Genomic DNA, 18,172 nt, shown 5'->3' with positions numbered 1-18,172 from the left:
TGGAAAAATTGGGCACTGTCTTTCTTTCTTTCTAAAAAAATTATGTAAAAAGGGAAACATTAACAGAACCGTAGGATAGGAGGGGTACAGCTCCACACAATTCCCACCACCAGATCTCTATATCCCATCCCCCCGATAGCTTTTCCATTCTTTTTTTAATATTTATTTTATTTATTCCCTTTTGTTGCCCTTGTTGTTTTATTGTAGTTATTATTGTTATTATTGTTGGATAGGACAGAGAGAAATGGAGAGAGGAGGGGGAAGACAGAGAAGGGTATAGAAAGATAGACACTTGCAGACCTGCTTCACCACTTGTGAAGCAACTCCCCTGCAGGTGGGGAGCCAGGGCTCGAACGGGGATCCTTATGCTGGTCCTTGCACTTTGTGCCACCTGCACTTAACCCGCTGCACTACAGTCCAATTCCCAGCTTTCCCATTCTTTATCCCTCTGGGAGTATAGACCCAAGGTCACAGTGGGTTGCAGAAGGTGGAAGGTCTGGCTTCTGTACTTGCTTCCCTGCTGAACATGGGCGTTGACTGGTCGATCTATACTCCCAGCCTATCTCTTTCCCTAGTAGGGTGGGTCTCTGGGGAAGCGGAGCTCCAGGACACATTGGTGGGGTTGTCTGTCCAAGGAAGTCTGGTCGGCATCATGCTGGCATCTGGAACCTGGTGGCTGAAAAGAGAGGTAACATACAAAGCCAAACAAATTGTTGAATAATTATGGACCTAAAGGCTGGAATAGTGCTGATGAAGTATTGGGGGGGTTACTCACTGCAGATTATTGTGTACTTTTGCTTTCAGAAGGTAATATATTTTGCCCTAGTTGATGGATACGTGTGAACATATGCTCTATCTCAGGGGACCTGGTCTATATCTAGGTTTTGGGACTTTGTTAGGAAGTGAACCACCTGGAATGGAACTAGAGAATACTATGAAAGAAAAGGTCTCACCTGAGTGATGAAGCTGAGGGGTTGTCATTCCACAACTGAAGTCTCTGGACACAGTCTGAAGTGAAGCATGCTGGGGTGGCACTCGTTGCGTTGATTAGGTTGTGATCGATGGATGCAATATTATTTGATATGAATTGGGAGAAGCATGCAGGAAAGTGCGCCCCACCCTAAGGTTCCAGGACTGGGGGAAATATAGACTCTATAGTGGAAATGTGAGGTTCCTGCTGTCTTAGGGTTCAAGAAGACAATGGATAGTTATTGTTGTCATCACATTATTTGGTAATTGGGTTAACTTTGAAAAGTCCCTTTGTTAGGGTTTGCTGTATAACACCCAACATCTTGTATATACCTGTGCCACCGGTTGCTTCTGTTCTCCCTGGTCTAGGCTTTTGAGAGAGTCAACATATCAAAGACAGTCTATTAAAAAGACTCAGTCTGTGTTTTAAAAAGTTTGAGACATACAATCAATTTTCCCCTCTCATATTAATTAGTGATTTATATGACTACAAATTAATAGGAGTGTACATAAACACCATTCCCACGACCAAAAGACTGTGTCCCATCCCACCCCCCCATCTCTACCCCTTCCCCCAACCGCCCCGGGAAGCTGAATGTCCACCCTTACCCTCACCCCAGGGTTTTTACTTTGGTGCCCTACACCAGATTTAGTCAAATCCTGCTTTTAGTTTCCCTTTCTGTTCTTTCTGGTCACTGTCTTTCTAATTGTACTCTTAGGTTATGTCTGTTAGTAAATAAACTGAAAGGGTTGTCATTTATCGTAGTATGTGATTTGCATGGCAAACACATGTGATTTATTTATTTAGAATTTATTTATGAGGGAGGAAAAGAACCAGAGCATCACTTTGGCGCATTTGATGCTCGGGATTGAATGTGGGAACAGTGATGCTTCCATTGGGCCACATGATTTGTTTTTAAGGAGAAAATGGAGACTGGTCAGAAAGCATGCTAGAGGAAAAAAGTGCAGATGTGTTGAACCTGTGGCTAAGCTATTTGAGTTGTCATTAAAGGAGCAGCTGCTGTGACATGCATTACAGTCTTTCAATGTGACTTTAATTAGCCATTTTGTGTAAATGTACGCACAAAGCAGTGGCTCGTGCTTTCACTACACCTGAACAGCTGTGGAATTCATAACTTAATCACAGGATATGCTATTACAGATTAGGGGTAAAATTGGGAAATAACCTACTACAATTGGTATACTGTGTATTTTTCTCTTTATTAGTGTGCCGATCCAACAAAAGCCCCTGGGTCTGTTTGACTTGTTCAAGTGTCCACTGTGGAAGGTAGGTGACATACTATTACTTCACAGCCCTATTTGCTTACATTTTCCAGCTTGCCTTCAAGTTTTGTTTGTTTGTATTTATTTATTTTGCACTATCAGTTAATTACAGTATGTACTTATCTAGAGGGCTTCCTTCTCCTAATAGAATTCCTCTGCTCAGTGATCCAACAGAGGAAAGTATAGGGGGAAAACTTCTATATTGACACTCATAATCATCATTAATTTGATGATTATGACTATTTACTGTTATATTTGATTAAAAAAGATGAAGTAAGGGAACTGAAATCTTGGAATAAATTTTTATGCTATGGTTGTTTCTAATTTCTCTTATTGTGTTGGGAAAATTATTGGAGGAAGAATTTAAGTTAAAAAAATACTTAAGGGTGAGTTTCTTTTGGCTGTAATACTGGCGATATGTGTGTCATGAAAGGGATCCAAGGAAGGTTTTTTTAAAAGGCTATTTAGATTCTCATTAGGTCATATTAAAGCATTCACTGAAGTAGAGACTTAGTATCATTGGACTCATATTTTTATCACCAAGGCTCAACAATTATCCGTATAAATGGCTATTCCTGTTTCCCCTATTACCAGTCCCATCTCCTCCTTTGCAGATTTCTATCAAATCCTAGGTATCACATCATTCTTCTGAGAACAAACGCTAAAATATTTACTCAAGACACTAAGATGTTTACAGATGAAGGAATTTCCTTAATAAATGACAATACTATGTAGTTCATTATTAATTGCTGTCTAAGATGTGCCAAATGTTTGCACATTAGGAACATTTTGCTTTCCAGGGATTTAGTAGCATCCTCCCCAGTGCTTCTGCCTTTGCAGTTGCAGCTTAAGCCTGGTTCCTGGCTTCAAAAATGATGCTGCTTTTAACTTACAACTATTATTTGCTATACAAAACTCAAATATCAACTTTATGGTTCTTTTTTTTTAACTGTATGGTTCTTAGCATAGTAAGAGCACATTTATTTTTATTGCTGTTTTAGTTTAGGGAATCTACTTTGAAATTACTTCAGAAATTAACAGCATAGTAGCAAGGAAATGGGAAGCCATACTAAGTCACACAGATACATATTTTTATTTCTTTGGACTCTTACCTCATTGTTCTTTTATTTTATTTTATTTTATTTTTTTGCATGGAGAGAGTTATTTTTGTTCAGTTAACTTTTAAACTTTTATATTTTGAGTCCTGGAATTTAATATTTTTTCCATGTACATTTAAAGAGTACCATTGGAAAATGTTGACTTCGTTTCTTAATTGTGGCTGTTGTGATTTTTGAAATCTCTAGGATTTGGGGAACCTGAAAATACTTTGTACAGATAAAAAATTTTTAAAGAAGAAAAGTAGAAGCACTTAAATTCTGCATTTGAAGAGACAGATTCCTCTCCTAGATTTTGAGAGGTGAGAATTATACTGTAATGAAATTTACATAGTCCTGTTCTCCAGTTGTCTCAGTGCTCTACAGCCTAAGAAGATCTAAAAAACTGAAAGAGAGAGAGAGAGAAGTACATTCTTGATATCAAATAGTCCTCCAAGTAGCCTTGGAAAAATTTCTAAACTCTGCAGGCATTTATTTCTAATTGCAAACAACCTTAACATCAGAAATGGAACCTATTATTGACAGTATCTGAGGCATATGATTAAATATTAATAGATAAAATAGTTAATGAAAATAGTCTGCATTTGGGTCTTGCTTTTTACGTATCTGATTGGCTAATTCTGCTTTAGCATGTAACCCTGGGTATTGATTGCCAGGGCTTCTGATTTTTCCATTATTTGAGAGCACTTGTTTTCAGGGAATATTCTTACAGCCAGGGAACTGTTTGTCAGTCACTAGTATAAATGAGTTATAGATTTTGTTTGGTCTTCATGACACCATCCCACTTAAGTTATGTAAAAATTTTTGTTAGGAGTCTTTGGCACACACTGACACTTTCCCTTTTAAGACCAAATTGTCTAGTTGAAATCTTAAACTAAATGAGGGAAATATTTATTTTTATATTAACCAGTTTATAGATGACTGTTAACTTCTGACTGGCAGAGTTTAAGTGTTGGTTCAGCCCTTGCTAATATTATTGTCAGCAGTGATGCATTTACAGCTTTATCACTGATATTAACTGTTTAAGATTTAGTGCACTAAGTGGTTACTTAAGTGAACTATATGTACTGTGTCCAGTCACTTTTCAAAGACCTGGAAATGATAATACATCATTATCACCATCATATCACCATCATCCACTATTGGTTTTTTTTCATTCAGGTATTCCCCATTATAAATAAGATGTTGTTTTTCAAAGCACAGAACATATAAGACTAGGAAATTGAACTGGTTAAATATGGGTATTAGTATCTAATCTTGGTCATGATTAGCTATCTTGGAGTTTTGCCTTTTAAATTAAATACTGTATTTCTCAGTTTATGCTATCCTGAAGTATGTACTTAATATGACTGTCTTCTGTGCAGTTGTGTTGTTTGGGTTCTGAATAAAGAACAGCTAAACATACAAAGGAAAATATGGATAAGACCGCTAGCATTCATATCCGGAACCATGAATAATTTAACTTAACTACCTCTGGTAGAAGTACTTATTGCCCTTTATAGATTAAGAAAACAAGTACAGGGTGATTAACTTACTCAAGTATCACCAGCACATGGCAGAGCCTACTTTGGAATCCAGTTTAATTTTTCAGATTTTAAAAAATATTTTAATAATGAGAGAAATAGCAGGAGGCAAAGAAAGAGTGAGCCAGGTATCACTGTGGTACATGTGCTACCAGGAATCAAACTCAGGACCTCATGCTTGAGAGTCCAGCACTTTATTCACTGTGCCACCTCCTGGATCGCCAGTCTAATTTCTTTTTTTATTATTTATTTATTTACTTATTTGCTTTCTTTTTGTTGCCCTTGTAGTTTTTATTGTTTTTGTAGTATTGTTGATGTCGTCGTTATTGTATAGGACAGAGAGAAATGGAGAGAGGAAGGGAAGACAGAGGGGGAGAGAAAGACAGACACCTGCAGACCTGCTTCACCGCCTGTGAAGCGACACCCCTGCAGTTGGGGAGCTGGGGGCTGGAACCGGGATCCTCACACCAGTCCTCGCGCTTGGTGCCATGTGCGCTTAACCCGCTGCACCTACCGCCCGACTCCCAGTCTAATTTCTTTTTAAAGGATTTATTTAGGAGAAGGAAAGATGGAGTGACAGCAGGAGCATCACTCTGGCACATACACTACTGTGAATCAGACTTGGGACACTTTACCCATTGGGCTGCCAATTAGATGAATTAGCCTAATCTGCTAACTAGATAAATTAGTCCAACTTGTGAATTTCGACTCTTACTCATTTTAATTCACTTTTGGGGGTCAGGTGGTGGCTCACATAGTAAAGTGCACATATTACCAGGTGTAAGGACTTTGGTTCCATCTCTTGCTCCCTGCCTGCAGGTGCTTCTATTTCTTCCTTTTTACCTGCTCCCCTCTCACCTTCAGTCTCCATCAGAAAGGAAAAAGAAGGGGGTGGGGAGGCAAAAATGGCCTCTAGGAGCAGTGGATTCATTGTGCAAGTACTGAGCCCCAGTGATAACACTGGAAACAATAAATAATTATAAATAAATAAATAACTTTAATTCACTTTTGTGGACAGAGCACACATGGAAATGTATTCTACAATGAAAAGAAGGGAGGGGGGAGACATTAAGTTCTGAGTTGAGGTGAACAGTCCATGCAGTGCTCCATGTTCTCTGGGGTGTAGGGGCTGACTCGAAGTTGAATCTCCATATAACCACAACTGCCCATCTTTTCCTCAGGTAAGTGTTGCTCCTGGTACAATAAGAGCACTTCATAATTAAAAAAAAAAAATCACTTTCATTCTTGAAAATATTTATTTTGGTGCCATCTCACTAACATTTGTTTTGATTGCTCTGTGTTTTCAATTCAGCCTCCTACTCACTTAGCTAAATCTGAGTCGGAAAGTGTTAAAATATTCTTTTAATTAAGTATTTATTTATTTATTTTCCTTTTTGTTGCCCTTGTTTAACATTGTTGTGGTTATTAATGTCATTGTTGTTGGATAGGACAGAGAGAAATGGAGAGAGGAGGGGAAGACAGAGAGGAGGAGAGAAAGACAGACACCTGCAGACCTGCTTCACCTCTTGTGAAGCGACTCCCCTGCAGGTGGGGAGCCGGGGGCTCGAACTGGGATCCTTACGCAGGTCCTGGCAATTTGTGCCACGTGCGCTTAACCCGCTGCGCCACCGCCCGACTCCCGTGTTAAAATATTTTTAAAAGTATAGTCAATTTTTATTATCTTGTGTTGAGGAAAAACAGCTCATATAAAGTTTAAGATGATTTATGTTTTGTTTGGATTGTCTCTTAACAAACTCATTTGCATATGAGGGGTGCTGATGACTCAGGTACCCTAGTAAAAGATCTAAAGCCACAATGGTAAGAAAGAGATGATCACCCTGTTTTTATAGCTGACTCTTCTGTTTTATATCAGTAGAACTTAGTAGTCCTGTGAACAGTAGTTGAGTAATTTACAAAGCTAGTCTTTGATGGTAGCCTGGATTAAGGGTTAGTAATCTGAGAAAAACTTAAAAAGAAAAAATAAAGCTATAACAAAAATATTAGCAGTAGAGCTGATAATAATGTCAAGTGTATGAAGATTGATTTGGATAAATAGTGCTATTTCTGCCTAGCCCTACTCTTGTGTATAATTAAAATTTTTTTGACTTGATTACAAAAAAGGAGCACATTTTCTTAACTTAAATCACTAAATTATAGAATACTGTTATAAAATAGGAGAAATAAAATAGAAATTATTTTTCTGTCAGTCAGATTTAATTAACATCTAATTTTATCAGCTCTTAATATTACTCCCTAAGCAATATAAGAGTAAAGTAAAATTTTATTTGTTCTTTCTAGGTATGTGAATGGCCATGCAAAAAAACATTATGAAGATGCACAAATACCCCTAACCAACCATAAGAAATCAGAAAAGCAAGAGAAAGTTCAGCACACAGTGTGTATGGATTGCAGTAGCTACAGCACATATTGGTAAGTTAATATTTTCTGGAAATAACATTTGTTATTATGCGTGTGTGTGTGTGTGTGTGTGTGTGTGTGTGTGTGTATCCATACACTTTCCCTCTCTCTTTAAAAAAATTTTTTTATATTATATTTATTGGATAGAGACAGTCAAATCAAGATGAAGGGGGTGGTAGAGAGGGAGAAAGACAGAAAGACACCTGCAGACCTGCTTCATCACTCGTGAAGCTTTCCCCTTGCAGGTGGGGACTAGGGGCTTGAACCCGGATCCTTGTGCACTTTAACATGCGCACTCAACCAAGTGTGCCACCCCCACCCCCTGCCCCACACACACACTCTTTAAGGCCAGTTGCTACTGCCATTACTTCTTTTTTAGCTCCTTAAGATTTTCTGTGGACTCCCCAGAGCCCTGCCCCACTAGGGAGAGATAGAAACAGGCTTGGGGTATGGATCGATCTGCCAACACTCATGTCCAGTGGAGTAGCCAGACCTCTAACCTTCTGCACCCCATAAAGATCGTCGGTCCATGCTCCCAGAGGGAAAAAGAGTAGGGAAGCCTTCAATGGAGGGGATGGGATACGGAACTCTGGTAGTGGGAATTATATGGAATTGTGCCCTTTTTATCCCATAATTTTGTCAATCATTTTTAAATTACTAATAATAAGAAGAAGAAAAAAGCACTGGAGTCATCAGAAATACCTGTCCTTTTTCATTCAGATTTTATTTTGCATTATCCCTTTTACCTCCTAAGCTGCTTTATTCCTTCTTCATGGGAATGAAATGTATTTATTTTTTTGTTGGTGGTGATTAATTTCTTTTCCTCCCTCTCCCAGTGGGCTGCCCTTGGGGCTAGGTAAGCACTCCCTGCATTTAGATAGGGCCTGAGATGGAGAGATAGAGATAGACAGAGAGACAGAAGAGAAGGGGAAATATCACTCAACCACTCAAAGTTTTCCCCTTGTAGTGGTGAGGAGGGGACAGGACAGAGGTTGGCCTTGGGTCCTTGTGCATGGTAATGTGTGTACTCTACCAGGTAAGCCACCTTCTTGACCCTTATTACATTTTTTTATATTACTATTATTGGCATTTATTCATATTTGTCCTCCATTTGATAGAAAAATATCTAATTTCCTCTGTACAGTCATGCCTTTCATATATCAGGTCCAGGGAAGGCAGGAGAGTTAGGGAGTAAGGGTGGAAAGAGTCCACTGTAGGTAGTTTTCAAGTAGACCAAGGCCTCATGCTAAATTCCTCTGGATGCCCCAGGAGGCATCAAGGAGACCTTTAGAATGTCTTCCATGCTCCTTCATCCCACTTGCAAGAGAAGCTTAAGCAGCACTGAGAGATGAGACACTCTGGTACATTTTCCAGAAAGGTTGTGGATGATTTTGATGCCCAGCCAGGTAATTTTCCAAAATTGTAGCTGTAGCAAAATTGCATTGTAGATATCTAGAACAATAAAAAAGTGATAATATGTAGGACAGTGTCACACATGACTTTGCTGTGTAGTGCTGTTGCCTGTGGGAATAGAGAGGGCTGGAGTAGGTGAGGAGGTTTCTTTTCTCTATTGCTCAGAGTAGGGAGGAAAGAGAGGTGGTGGACTAGGAGATTAGGGCAGGAACCTGTCAGCCCTTCTAGGACCTGGCCAGATGCCCTGACCTCCCCTTGGACAGAGCAACCCTGAAGCACAAGGAGGCCTTTTACACTTCCAGGATGGTGAAGAATTGCAACCCTGAAGCACAAGGAGGCCTTTTACACTTCCAGGATGGTGAAGAATTTCTTCCTCCTCCTTTCTTTTCCTCCAGCTACTACTATTGTGGCCAACCTTGAACCGATGTTACTAAAGAGACCAAAACTGTTGTTCCTAAATAAGTGTAGTCTGTGATCAGAAGTCTGATACCAGGATCTCTTTGAGGTATATAGATAGAGATGACCCTCATTCCAAAAACTTCAGTGGAGAGGGGAGAAAGCAGTTGGATAGGGGTTAGGTCTGAGTGATATGGTCAGTGTAGTAAATCAGCTAGAAATGTTCACAAGGCAAACACCACTGCTCCTTTGAGGGTTCAGCAGGGGATATTGGGGTGGTCTTGGAAACTGAACACTAGGGAGACCAGCTTACTGGTGTATGGTATTACAGTCCAGTCTCATTAGCATGGTGACTGACCCTGTGGCCAAGGATGAGACTCGGGGCGTGTTGCCATTGCAGATTTCAAGAGCCAGTGGGGAAGGCTGTTTCTCTAGATGGTCCAGCATGTACATTAGGATCTCCACAGGGTCTGAGGTATAGAGTGCTCCTTGATGCAGCAGTTAGTACAGACACCGGGCAATAGCTCCTGAGCACTGGCTGCATACAGAGATATCCTTGGAAAACTGGGGCAGGGAGTCCATGATACTTTGAAACATGATGAGCTTGACCTGGTCAGGAGTGATCCACCCCCTCATAGCTCTGCTGTACTTTTACAGGCTGTTGTCAGTGACTTTAACGATGTTTAGGTCCTTGACGCCTAGTGCTGTGTGAACACCCCCTTGTCCTGCTTATTCTTCTGTAGACTGATGATAGGGTTAAACTACTGGGAGCCAGGTTTTGCTTTGCCACCAGTGGTACCCCTGGGGCTCCACACATGCACTATTTCATTACTGCTAACCTTTTTCTTTTTTTTGATAGGTGAGAGACAGAATAGGGGAGAGAGAGAGATACCAGTGCTGCGCCACCATGCACATAGCATTATAGGTGCCCTACTCAGTGAACTGTCTTCTTGTTATATTATCTTAAAAACATTTTTATTTTGTCACCAGGATTATCCTGGGACTCAGTGCCTGCATGATAAATCCACCTCTTCGGCAGCCACTTTCTTTTTTTAAATTTATTTATTCCCTTTTGTTGCCCTTGTTATTTTATTGTTGTAGCTATTATTGATGTTGTTGTTGTTGTTGGATAGGACAGAGAGAAATGGAGAGAGGGGGAGAGAAAGACAGACACCTACAGGCCTGCTTCACCGCCTGTGAAGCAACTCCCCTGCAGGTGGGGAGCCAGGGACTTGAACTGGGATCCCTACACCGGTCCTTGTGCTTTGTGCCCACCTGCGCTTAACCCGCTACACTACTGCCCAACTACCTCCTTATCTATCTATTTATTTATTTATTTATTTATTCTTTATTTGATAGGACAGAATACAATTGAGAAGGGAGTTGGAGATGGACACCTACAGACCTGTTTCACTGAATTATCCTCCCTGTAAGTGGGGAGCTGGGGGCTCAAACTCCAGTCCTCACACATGGTGTAATGTGTATGCTTAACCAGGGGTGCCACTGCCTGGCCCCTATTATCTTAAAATTTTAACTTCTTCAGTCTTCCTTCTGCTGGCACAGATCCATTATTCTTTTGTACTAATCTGTAGACAGATGTCTAGATTAATTGCTCGACTCTGGTTTAGGGTGGTACTTAGGATTGAACCTGGGACCTTGGAGCCTTAGTCATGAGTGTCATGAGTCTTTTTTAAAAAAAAAAAATTTTTTTTTTATCTGATAGAGACAGAGAAATTGAGGGGGGGGGAGGGAGGTAGGGAAAGAGACAGACACATGCAGTCCTGCTTTACCACTCATGAAGCTTTCCCCTTGCAGGTGGGGACCTGGTGCTTTGTGCGCTATAGTGTGTGCGCTTAACCAGGTGTGCTACTGCCTACCCTCCCATGTAAGTCTCTTGCAGAAACCTTTGTACTATACCCCCAACCTGTTCCCCCACTCCCACAAGTAGCACATTCTTTAAAAGGAATTTGGAGGCCCTGTTCTCTTTGTAATTTACACGTTTCATATAAATGAACATGATGTAGCTACTATTGTGGCTGAAAACTAGGTTGCGAGTGGTTTGCCATCTAGATCTGTTTGGTATGCTTAAACAGTAGACTTTGTAGTTTAAGCTTCAGTGTGAAGTAAATTTCTTTCTTTTGACCATTAAATGATGATATTTGCTTTATTCAGTTCATTCTCCAGTTTCTTAACATTAAGGGGAAAGAAATCAGAGCCCTTTAAAGGATCTTGTTGGGGATATTTTTTCTTGCCATGCAGCCCTTGACTGTTGCATGAAGGTAGTGCTGGGTAGAGATGGGGACTTAAAGTCCAGTGTTGCTTTGGAATCACATTTTCTATTCAAGATGTATGCTAATTCTTTCTACATCTTTCTTTGTTGATGGCTGTATTGTGTCCATCAAAGGAAGGAAAAAAGGTCACTGACTTTCCAAGTCTTTACACTTTTAAAAGTTAACTGTTATTAAATTATGGCTATTGAATAATACATCTGAAGATCTAGCCATTCAGATTGTGGCTATTTTATCAATCCTTTGTGTAAAAGACACTGAGACCTAGAAGAGAAAGAAGCTAGAAATAGATAAAGGTTTCAGTCAAAATGAAAAGAATTCCCAAGATTTTTACACAAGGGCTCATGCCCAGCTTATTTTTATTTGCTGTAGTGAAGCATTCTTTCCTGTACAAGTAAGGCATTAGCTAAGGTGTTTAAAGTGTTCTCATTAGCTTTTTCCCTTTCCCCCAGGAAGCTTACATAGCTACCTGGGTTGACATAGCTCCCTAATGGATGGAACTGTACGTTTCTGTCAAGTTGAATTTCCATTTAGAAAGAATCAATCATCATTCTTAAGCTATCTGTCTCATAATCATAGGCATGTCACCTTCTATGCTGAAGGCATTCATTCTTGATTTTCAGTTAGTAGTGTGAATGCAATATTTAATGAGGCTGATTGGAAATACAGTCAAATCTGTTTGCAGTGGATTTTCTTACTATTGGTGAGATGGTGAGCAAATAGAAGACACTGAGGGAATTTCTAAGAATTATTAATGGAGTGTAGTTATATTCACAGGACAATCTTTAAAAATATATAGATTGTGTTCTATAGAGTGTGTTCAAAATGTCTATCACATTTTGGAAGAATGCCTTTCTTAACCAGAATTGGGTTTTAATTGGTTTTATGTTGGTTCTGTGTGCTAAAGTAACATGTTGTTTCATGACTGAATTAGAATCAAACGGCAGACTTGAACCTTGGGGATATTCACCATGGCGGCAGCTTCTTGGCCAGTTGCCAATCTTTTGTGTGAAGTTACACAGAGCTGCAAGTGTGTGGATACCCAGAGCTTCGAAAAGGCAGGAAGGGAGTTGCAGCTGGCCACATTATCATCTAATTTGTGGGCTACAGAACAGAATGCTGGGGAATCACCCTGTAGCTGTATACTGATGGTCTAAAAAGGAATCTGTGATAGCTGCTGATTCACGTTTTTCCCACACTTGCTGTGATTAGAAAACAAACTCGAAATTTCTTTTTTGTTTTTACTAGGGGTATGTGTGTGTATTAGTTTCTAGTGCACTTTTATTTATTTTACTTCAACATATACACTTATTGCCGTTAGGCTACATGATGTGCTTTAGAGGGAAAAACTGTTGATGTGTCAGGTTCAGCCCATTTGAGGATTAATTCCTATGCTTACCACAGAGAATACTTTGACCATAGCTATTCTTACAGTTCCTTTTCCGTGTGCTCAGTGCTCTAAAGAAGTTCAGACATTGTCTGAGGTTTATGGTTTCTCTGTCCTTATTTGTTCCTTTTCCCTGAGTCCCTGCCCTGTTGTATCTTTGTGTATCCTTTATAAAGCTATCACTGCATTCTTTCTACTCTCCCCTTCTTAGTTCCAGTTGTAATCTCTCTTAAACTTATGGTTCTTGGAATATTTGTAATGTCTTGATGCTCTATAGCTATTTATTAATATCCTTGGGGACTGTGGGAACTATATGTCTGATCTAGTATCTCTCACAGTGCCCGATATTTGGTACAGTGCAGGCAGAATATATATAAATATTTGAAGGACTGAGATTTGTAATTACTTTTTGAAACCAGGAAAGGTTGCACCAAATCTGTGTATTGTGTCCTCTGATTATCTCGAGGGACTGCAGAACCCCAGAACATTTCTGCTAGGAAGACCTAGCCCATGGTGATATTACCTGAGCTATTTTACTTACTTCCCGAGGCATGTCCTTATTGAGCACACCCGTTGTCACTTCTCACATAAACAGGGCATCTGGAAGATGTTCACACTCAGCAGATAGAACAGAAAATGGTTCACTATGTCAGAGGAGGGAAAGTAACACCAAAAGGAATAATTTTGATTTGGCACAAACCCATTCCATTAGGAGATAAGTCAGATTAAGCTTCAGTTTATAATCTAGGTAATACTTCCTCCCTTTTCATCTAACGTCCCTTACTTAGTCAATACAAATAGAATTGTATATGGTGTACATTATTGTATCAAAAAGAAACAAAGAAATTGATTTAAAAAGATTAAGGGGGCAGGTGGTGGTACACCTGGTTGAGTGCAGGAATTCAGGCCCCCAATCCCCACCTGCAGGGGGAAACCTTTACTAGCCAGTGCTACAGGTGTCGTTCTCCCCATAACCCCCAATCTCTGTCTCCTCATTCCTTCTCACCACTCAATTTCTCTCTGTCACTATCTAATAAATAAATTAAAAAAAAATTAGGGTGCTCCAGGAGGTGGCATAGCAGGTAGATTATTAGACTCTTAAGCATGAGGTCCCAGCTTTGATCCCTGGGAACACATGTGCCAGAGTGATACTCTGGTTCTCTCACCCCTAATGAATAAATAAACATTTCTTAAAAATTAAAATGAGAAACTTTCGATTTTTTTTTTTTTTTTTTTGCCTCCGGGGTTATCACCAGGGCTCGGTGCCTGTACTGCAAATCCACTGCTCATGAAGGCTATTTTTTCCCCTTTTGTTGCCCTTGTTGTTTATCATTGTTGTTGTTGTTATTGTTATTGCTGTCGTTGTTGGATAGGGCAGAAAGAAATCAAGAGAGGAGGGGAAGACAGAGGGAGAGAAAGATAGACCGGTTTCACTACCTGTGAAGCAACCCCACTTCAGGTGGGGATCCAGGGGGCTCGAACCGGGATCCTTATATCCGTCCTTGTGCTTTGCACTATGTGCGCCTAACCCACTGTGCTACCTCCAGGCTCTCTTGATTTTTTTTTTTTTTGCCTCCAGGGTTATTGCTGGGGCTGAGTGCCCGCACCATGAATCCACTGCTCCTGGAGGCCATTTCCCCCCCTTTTGTTGCCCTTGTTGTTTAGCCTTGTTGTGGTTATTATTGTTATTGTTGGTGTCATTCGTTGTTAGATAGGACAGAAAGAAATGGAGAGAGGAGGGGAAGACAGAGAGGGGGAGAGAAAGACAGACACCTGCAGACCTGCTTCACCGCCTGTGAAGTGACTCCCCTGCAGGTGGGAAGCCGGGGGCTTGAACCAAGATCCTTACGCCGGTCCTTGTGCTTTGTGCCACTTGCGCTTAACCCACTGCGCTACAACCCGACTCCCATTTTTTTTTTTTTAATGAGCAAAGGGGAGAGGGGAAAACACAAAGCACTATTTCATCATTCATAATGTTTTGCTGTTTTTGTCTTTCTTCTTTCTTTCCCTCCCTACCTCTTCCTCCCCCCTCCCTCCTTTCCTTTCTTCCCCCAGTCTTGTATTCATTGATTCTACACTTTTGGGCTGACTCTTTCATTCAGTTGAGAAACAAAAAGGGGGAAGAGACACCATAGCACAAAGTCTCCCCACAACTTCAGAGACACCATAGCACAAGAGCTCCCTACAGCTTCAGAGATACCATAGCACAAGATCTCCCCACAACTTCAGAGACACCATAGCACAAGATCTCCCCACAACTTCAGAGACACCATAGCACAAGATCTCCCCACAACTTCAGAGACACCATAGCACAAGATCTCCCCACAACTTCAGAGACACCATAGCACAAGATCTCCCCACAACTTCAGAGACACCATAGCACAAGAGCTCCCCACAACTTCAGAGACACCATAGCACAAGAGCTCCCCACAACTTCAGAGACACCATAGCACAAGAGCTCCCCACAACTTCAGAGACACCATAGCACAAGATCTCCCCACAGCTTCAGAGACACCATAGCACAAGATCTCCCCACAGCTTCAGAGACACCATAGCACAAGATCTCCCCACAGCTTCAGAGACACCATAGCACAAGATCTCCCCACAGCTTCAGAGACACCATAGCACAAGATCTCCCCACAGCTTCAGAGACACCATAGCACAAGATCTCCCCACAGCTTCAGAGACACCATAGCACAAGATCTCCCCACAGCTTCAGAGACACCATAGCACAAGATCTCCCCACAGCTTCAGAGACACCATAGCACAAGATCTCCCCACAACTTCAGAGACACCATAGCACAAGAGCTCCCTACAACTTCAGAGACACCATAGCATAAGATCTCCCCACAGCTTCAGAGACACCATAGCACAAGATCTCCCCACAACTTCAGCACTCCCAAACCAGCCCTTGAGGTTCCTGATGCTGCATGTGTGGGCAGGTGCATGTCCGACTCTGTGAGTTCTCTCTCTAGTCACTGTCTTCTTAGTGTATTTATTTACCTTTAGACAGAGGGAGAGAGACAGAAGGAAGGATGCCACAGTACCCCAGCACTGCTCGTGAAGCTTTTCCTGTATAGGTACTTTATTTTTTAATTTTATTTTTTATAATATTTATCTATTTTATTTTATGAGAGAGAAAGATACAGAGAGACAAACAGAACACTGCTCAGTTCTAGCTTATGGTGGTGCTGGGGATTGAACCTGGGACCGAGGAGCCTCAGACATGAAAATCTTTTGTAGAACCATTATGCTATCTCCCCAGCCCTTATAGGTACTTTTATGTGTATTCAGGAACTTAACCCTATGTCCTTGCACTTGATAAAGCATGCACTATACCAGGTGAAATTATCTTCTGGTCCCAGGTTTTTATTTATTTAAAAAAAATTTTATATTTATTTTCCCTTTTGTTGCCCGTGTTGTTTTATTGTTGTTATCGATGTCATTGTTGTTAGACAGGACAAAGAGAAATGGAGAGAGATGGGGAAGGCCGGGGGGAGAGAAAGACATCTGCAGACCTGCTTTACCACCTGTGAAGTGACTCCTCTGCAGGTAGGGAGCTGGGGGCTCGAACCAGGATCCTTACTCTGGTCCTTGCGCATTGCGCCACATGTGCTTAGCCCACTGCGCTACTGCCCAACTCCCAGAATACTCTCAGAACACTCTGCTCAGCTTTGGCATATGACGATTCTGGGAATTGAACTTAGGGCCCGTGGGTCCACAGGCATACAAATACATCTTTTGTTCTAACACAGGTCTGTCTCTGGCACTTTTATAGTTCAGTGCCAGGGATCAGACCCAGGGCTCCAAATGCTCTACCGCTGAGCTGCACTCCTCGCCATGAGAAAATTTCAATTAGTAGGATTAACATACTAACCAAGTAATTTCACCTAAAGGGAAAGTGTAAGAAGAAACAGTAAAACTGAATTAATTACCTGGAATTTTCCTTTTTGGTAAGGTAATGGTTTTTTCTTTTTACTTCTTTTTTTAAAATTTATATAATTTTTATTTATAAAATGGAAATATTGACAAGACCATGGGATAAAAGGGGTACAACTCCACATAATTTGCACCACCGGAATTCCGCATCCCATCCCCTCCCCTGATAGCTTCCTATTGTTTATCCCTCTGGGAGTATGAACCCAGGATCATTATGGGGTGCAGAAGATGGAAGGTCTGGCTTCTGTAATTGCTTCTCTGAAGGTAATATTTTAAGACATTCTTTGCAGCAAATAGTATGAAGTGTGAAAAAGACTTACATTTCACATTTTGTTTATGACTAGCCCCTTCCTCCCTCCTTTCTCTGGGTAGCAGTAGAGAGAGACAGAGAAGAAGAACACCACAGTATTTCTCCACTGTTCTGCTCAGAACTTTCTCCTTGAAAGGTTCTCAGATGCCAGGGGCTCGAACCTAGATCGTTGTGCATGGTGAAGTGTGTGCTCTACTGGGTAGGGTGAGCTATTTATCAGTGCCTCACATTAAAAAAGAAAAAAAACTGTTACAAAGATAAGTTTTAATTTAAAAGTAATTTTTGAAAGTTCTTATTTTTATTAAACAACTTTTTAATTAAGGGGGGGCAGGAAATAGGAAGAAACCAAAGCTTCCTTCAGTGTAGTGGGGGTTGTTCTTGAACACTACCCAGGTGAGCTGTTTTGCCAGTCCTAAAAGTCCTTATTTTAGACTAAATTGATATGGAATTATTTTCAAAGACAGTTGTGATTAAAAACAAAAAGGGAGGAGAAAAACCTTTATTGTCTATTTGGACACAATTTCAGGTTTGTAAAGATTAGAGAACAGGAAGAGTTTTATTTACTTAAAATAGTATTTGAAGTTTAAGAAGAAAATTAATAAAAGGTGGGTTGAAAACATAAAAGGCTCTTCTTAATAAGTTGATACTTGTCTGCTTTTAACAGAGGATGTAGGTTTTCCCCTGGAGATATTCTTCTAATTCTTCAGAATTGACTTATTTGATGTCAGTACATTGAAATTTAATGAAAGAGAATTAATTTAAAAAGTCTTGCTTTCACTGAACAGATGAAACAAAAACAAATCTTTAGACTGGAAGGGCTGGGGCTGGTGGGATAGATGGTAAGGAACCATGTATGTGAAACATGTATGTTACAAACTGTAACCTCAGTTTAAATAAGCTTTCTAAAAGATCATTTGCATTTTAAGACTTCTTAATTTGAAATAGATGAAGTCACTAAAACATTAGCTTGATTTTTTTTTTCCCCTGTGCTATGTTTTCGTATATAATAAAGCCAGAAGTCAATACTAGCTTGATGTGTTTTTTTAATTTCTGTATCTTTATCTGTCATATAGAATAAGACCATAGGTCAGATTTGTCTCTAAATAACAAAACATTATGTAAGGTCATGA

General features: G+C 40.4%; 1 protein-coding gene across 5 annotated transcripts in view; it reads left to right on the top strand.

Moving 5' to 3' along the window:
• Positions 1-18,172, top strand: part of USP3 (ubiquitin specific peptidase 3) — an 86,476-nt gene that overhangs the window by 34,885 nt on the left and 33,419 nt on the right. For 2 of the 5 annotated variants that reach the window (XM_060174333.1, XM_007533997.3), the window contains exons 2-3: positions 2,197-2,257; positions 7,190-7,321. In XM_060174333.1, the coding sequence (XP_060030316.1) occupies positions 2,197-2,257; positions 7,190-7,321 (193 nt within the window). Of the gene's footprint in view, positions 1-2,196; positions 2,258-3,557; positions 3,671-6,017; positions 6,073-7,189; positions 7,322-18,172 lie in introns of those variants that run through there. The other 3 variants (XM_060174334.1, XM_060174337.1, XM_060174335.1) reach the window with 3 other exon arrangements.

Source organism: Erinaceus europaeus, chromosome 16 (assembly GCF_950295315.1).
Source record: "Erinaceus europaeus chromosome 16, mEriEur2.1, whole genome shotgun sequence".
NCBI lineage: Eukaryota > Metazoa > Chordata > Mammalia > Eulipotyphla > Erinaceidae > Erinaceus > Erinaceus europaeus.
This window is presented reverse-complemented; position numbering and strand designations above follow the sequence as displayed.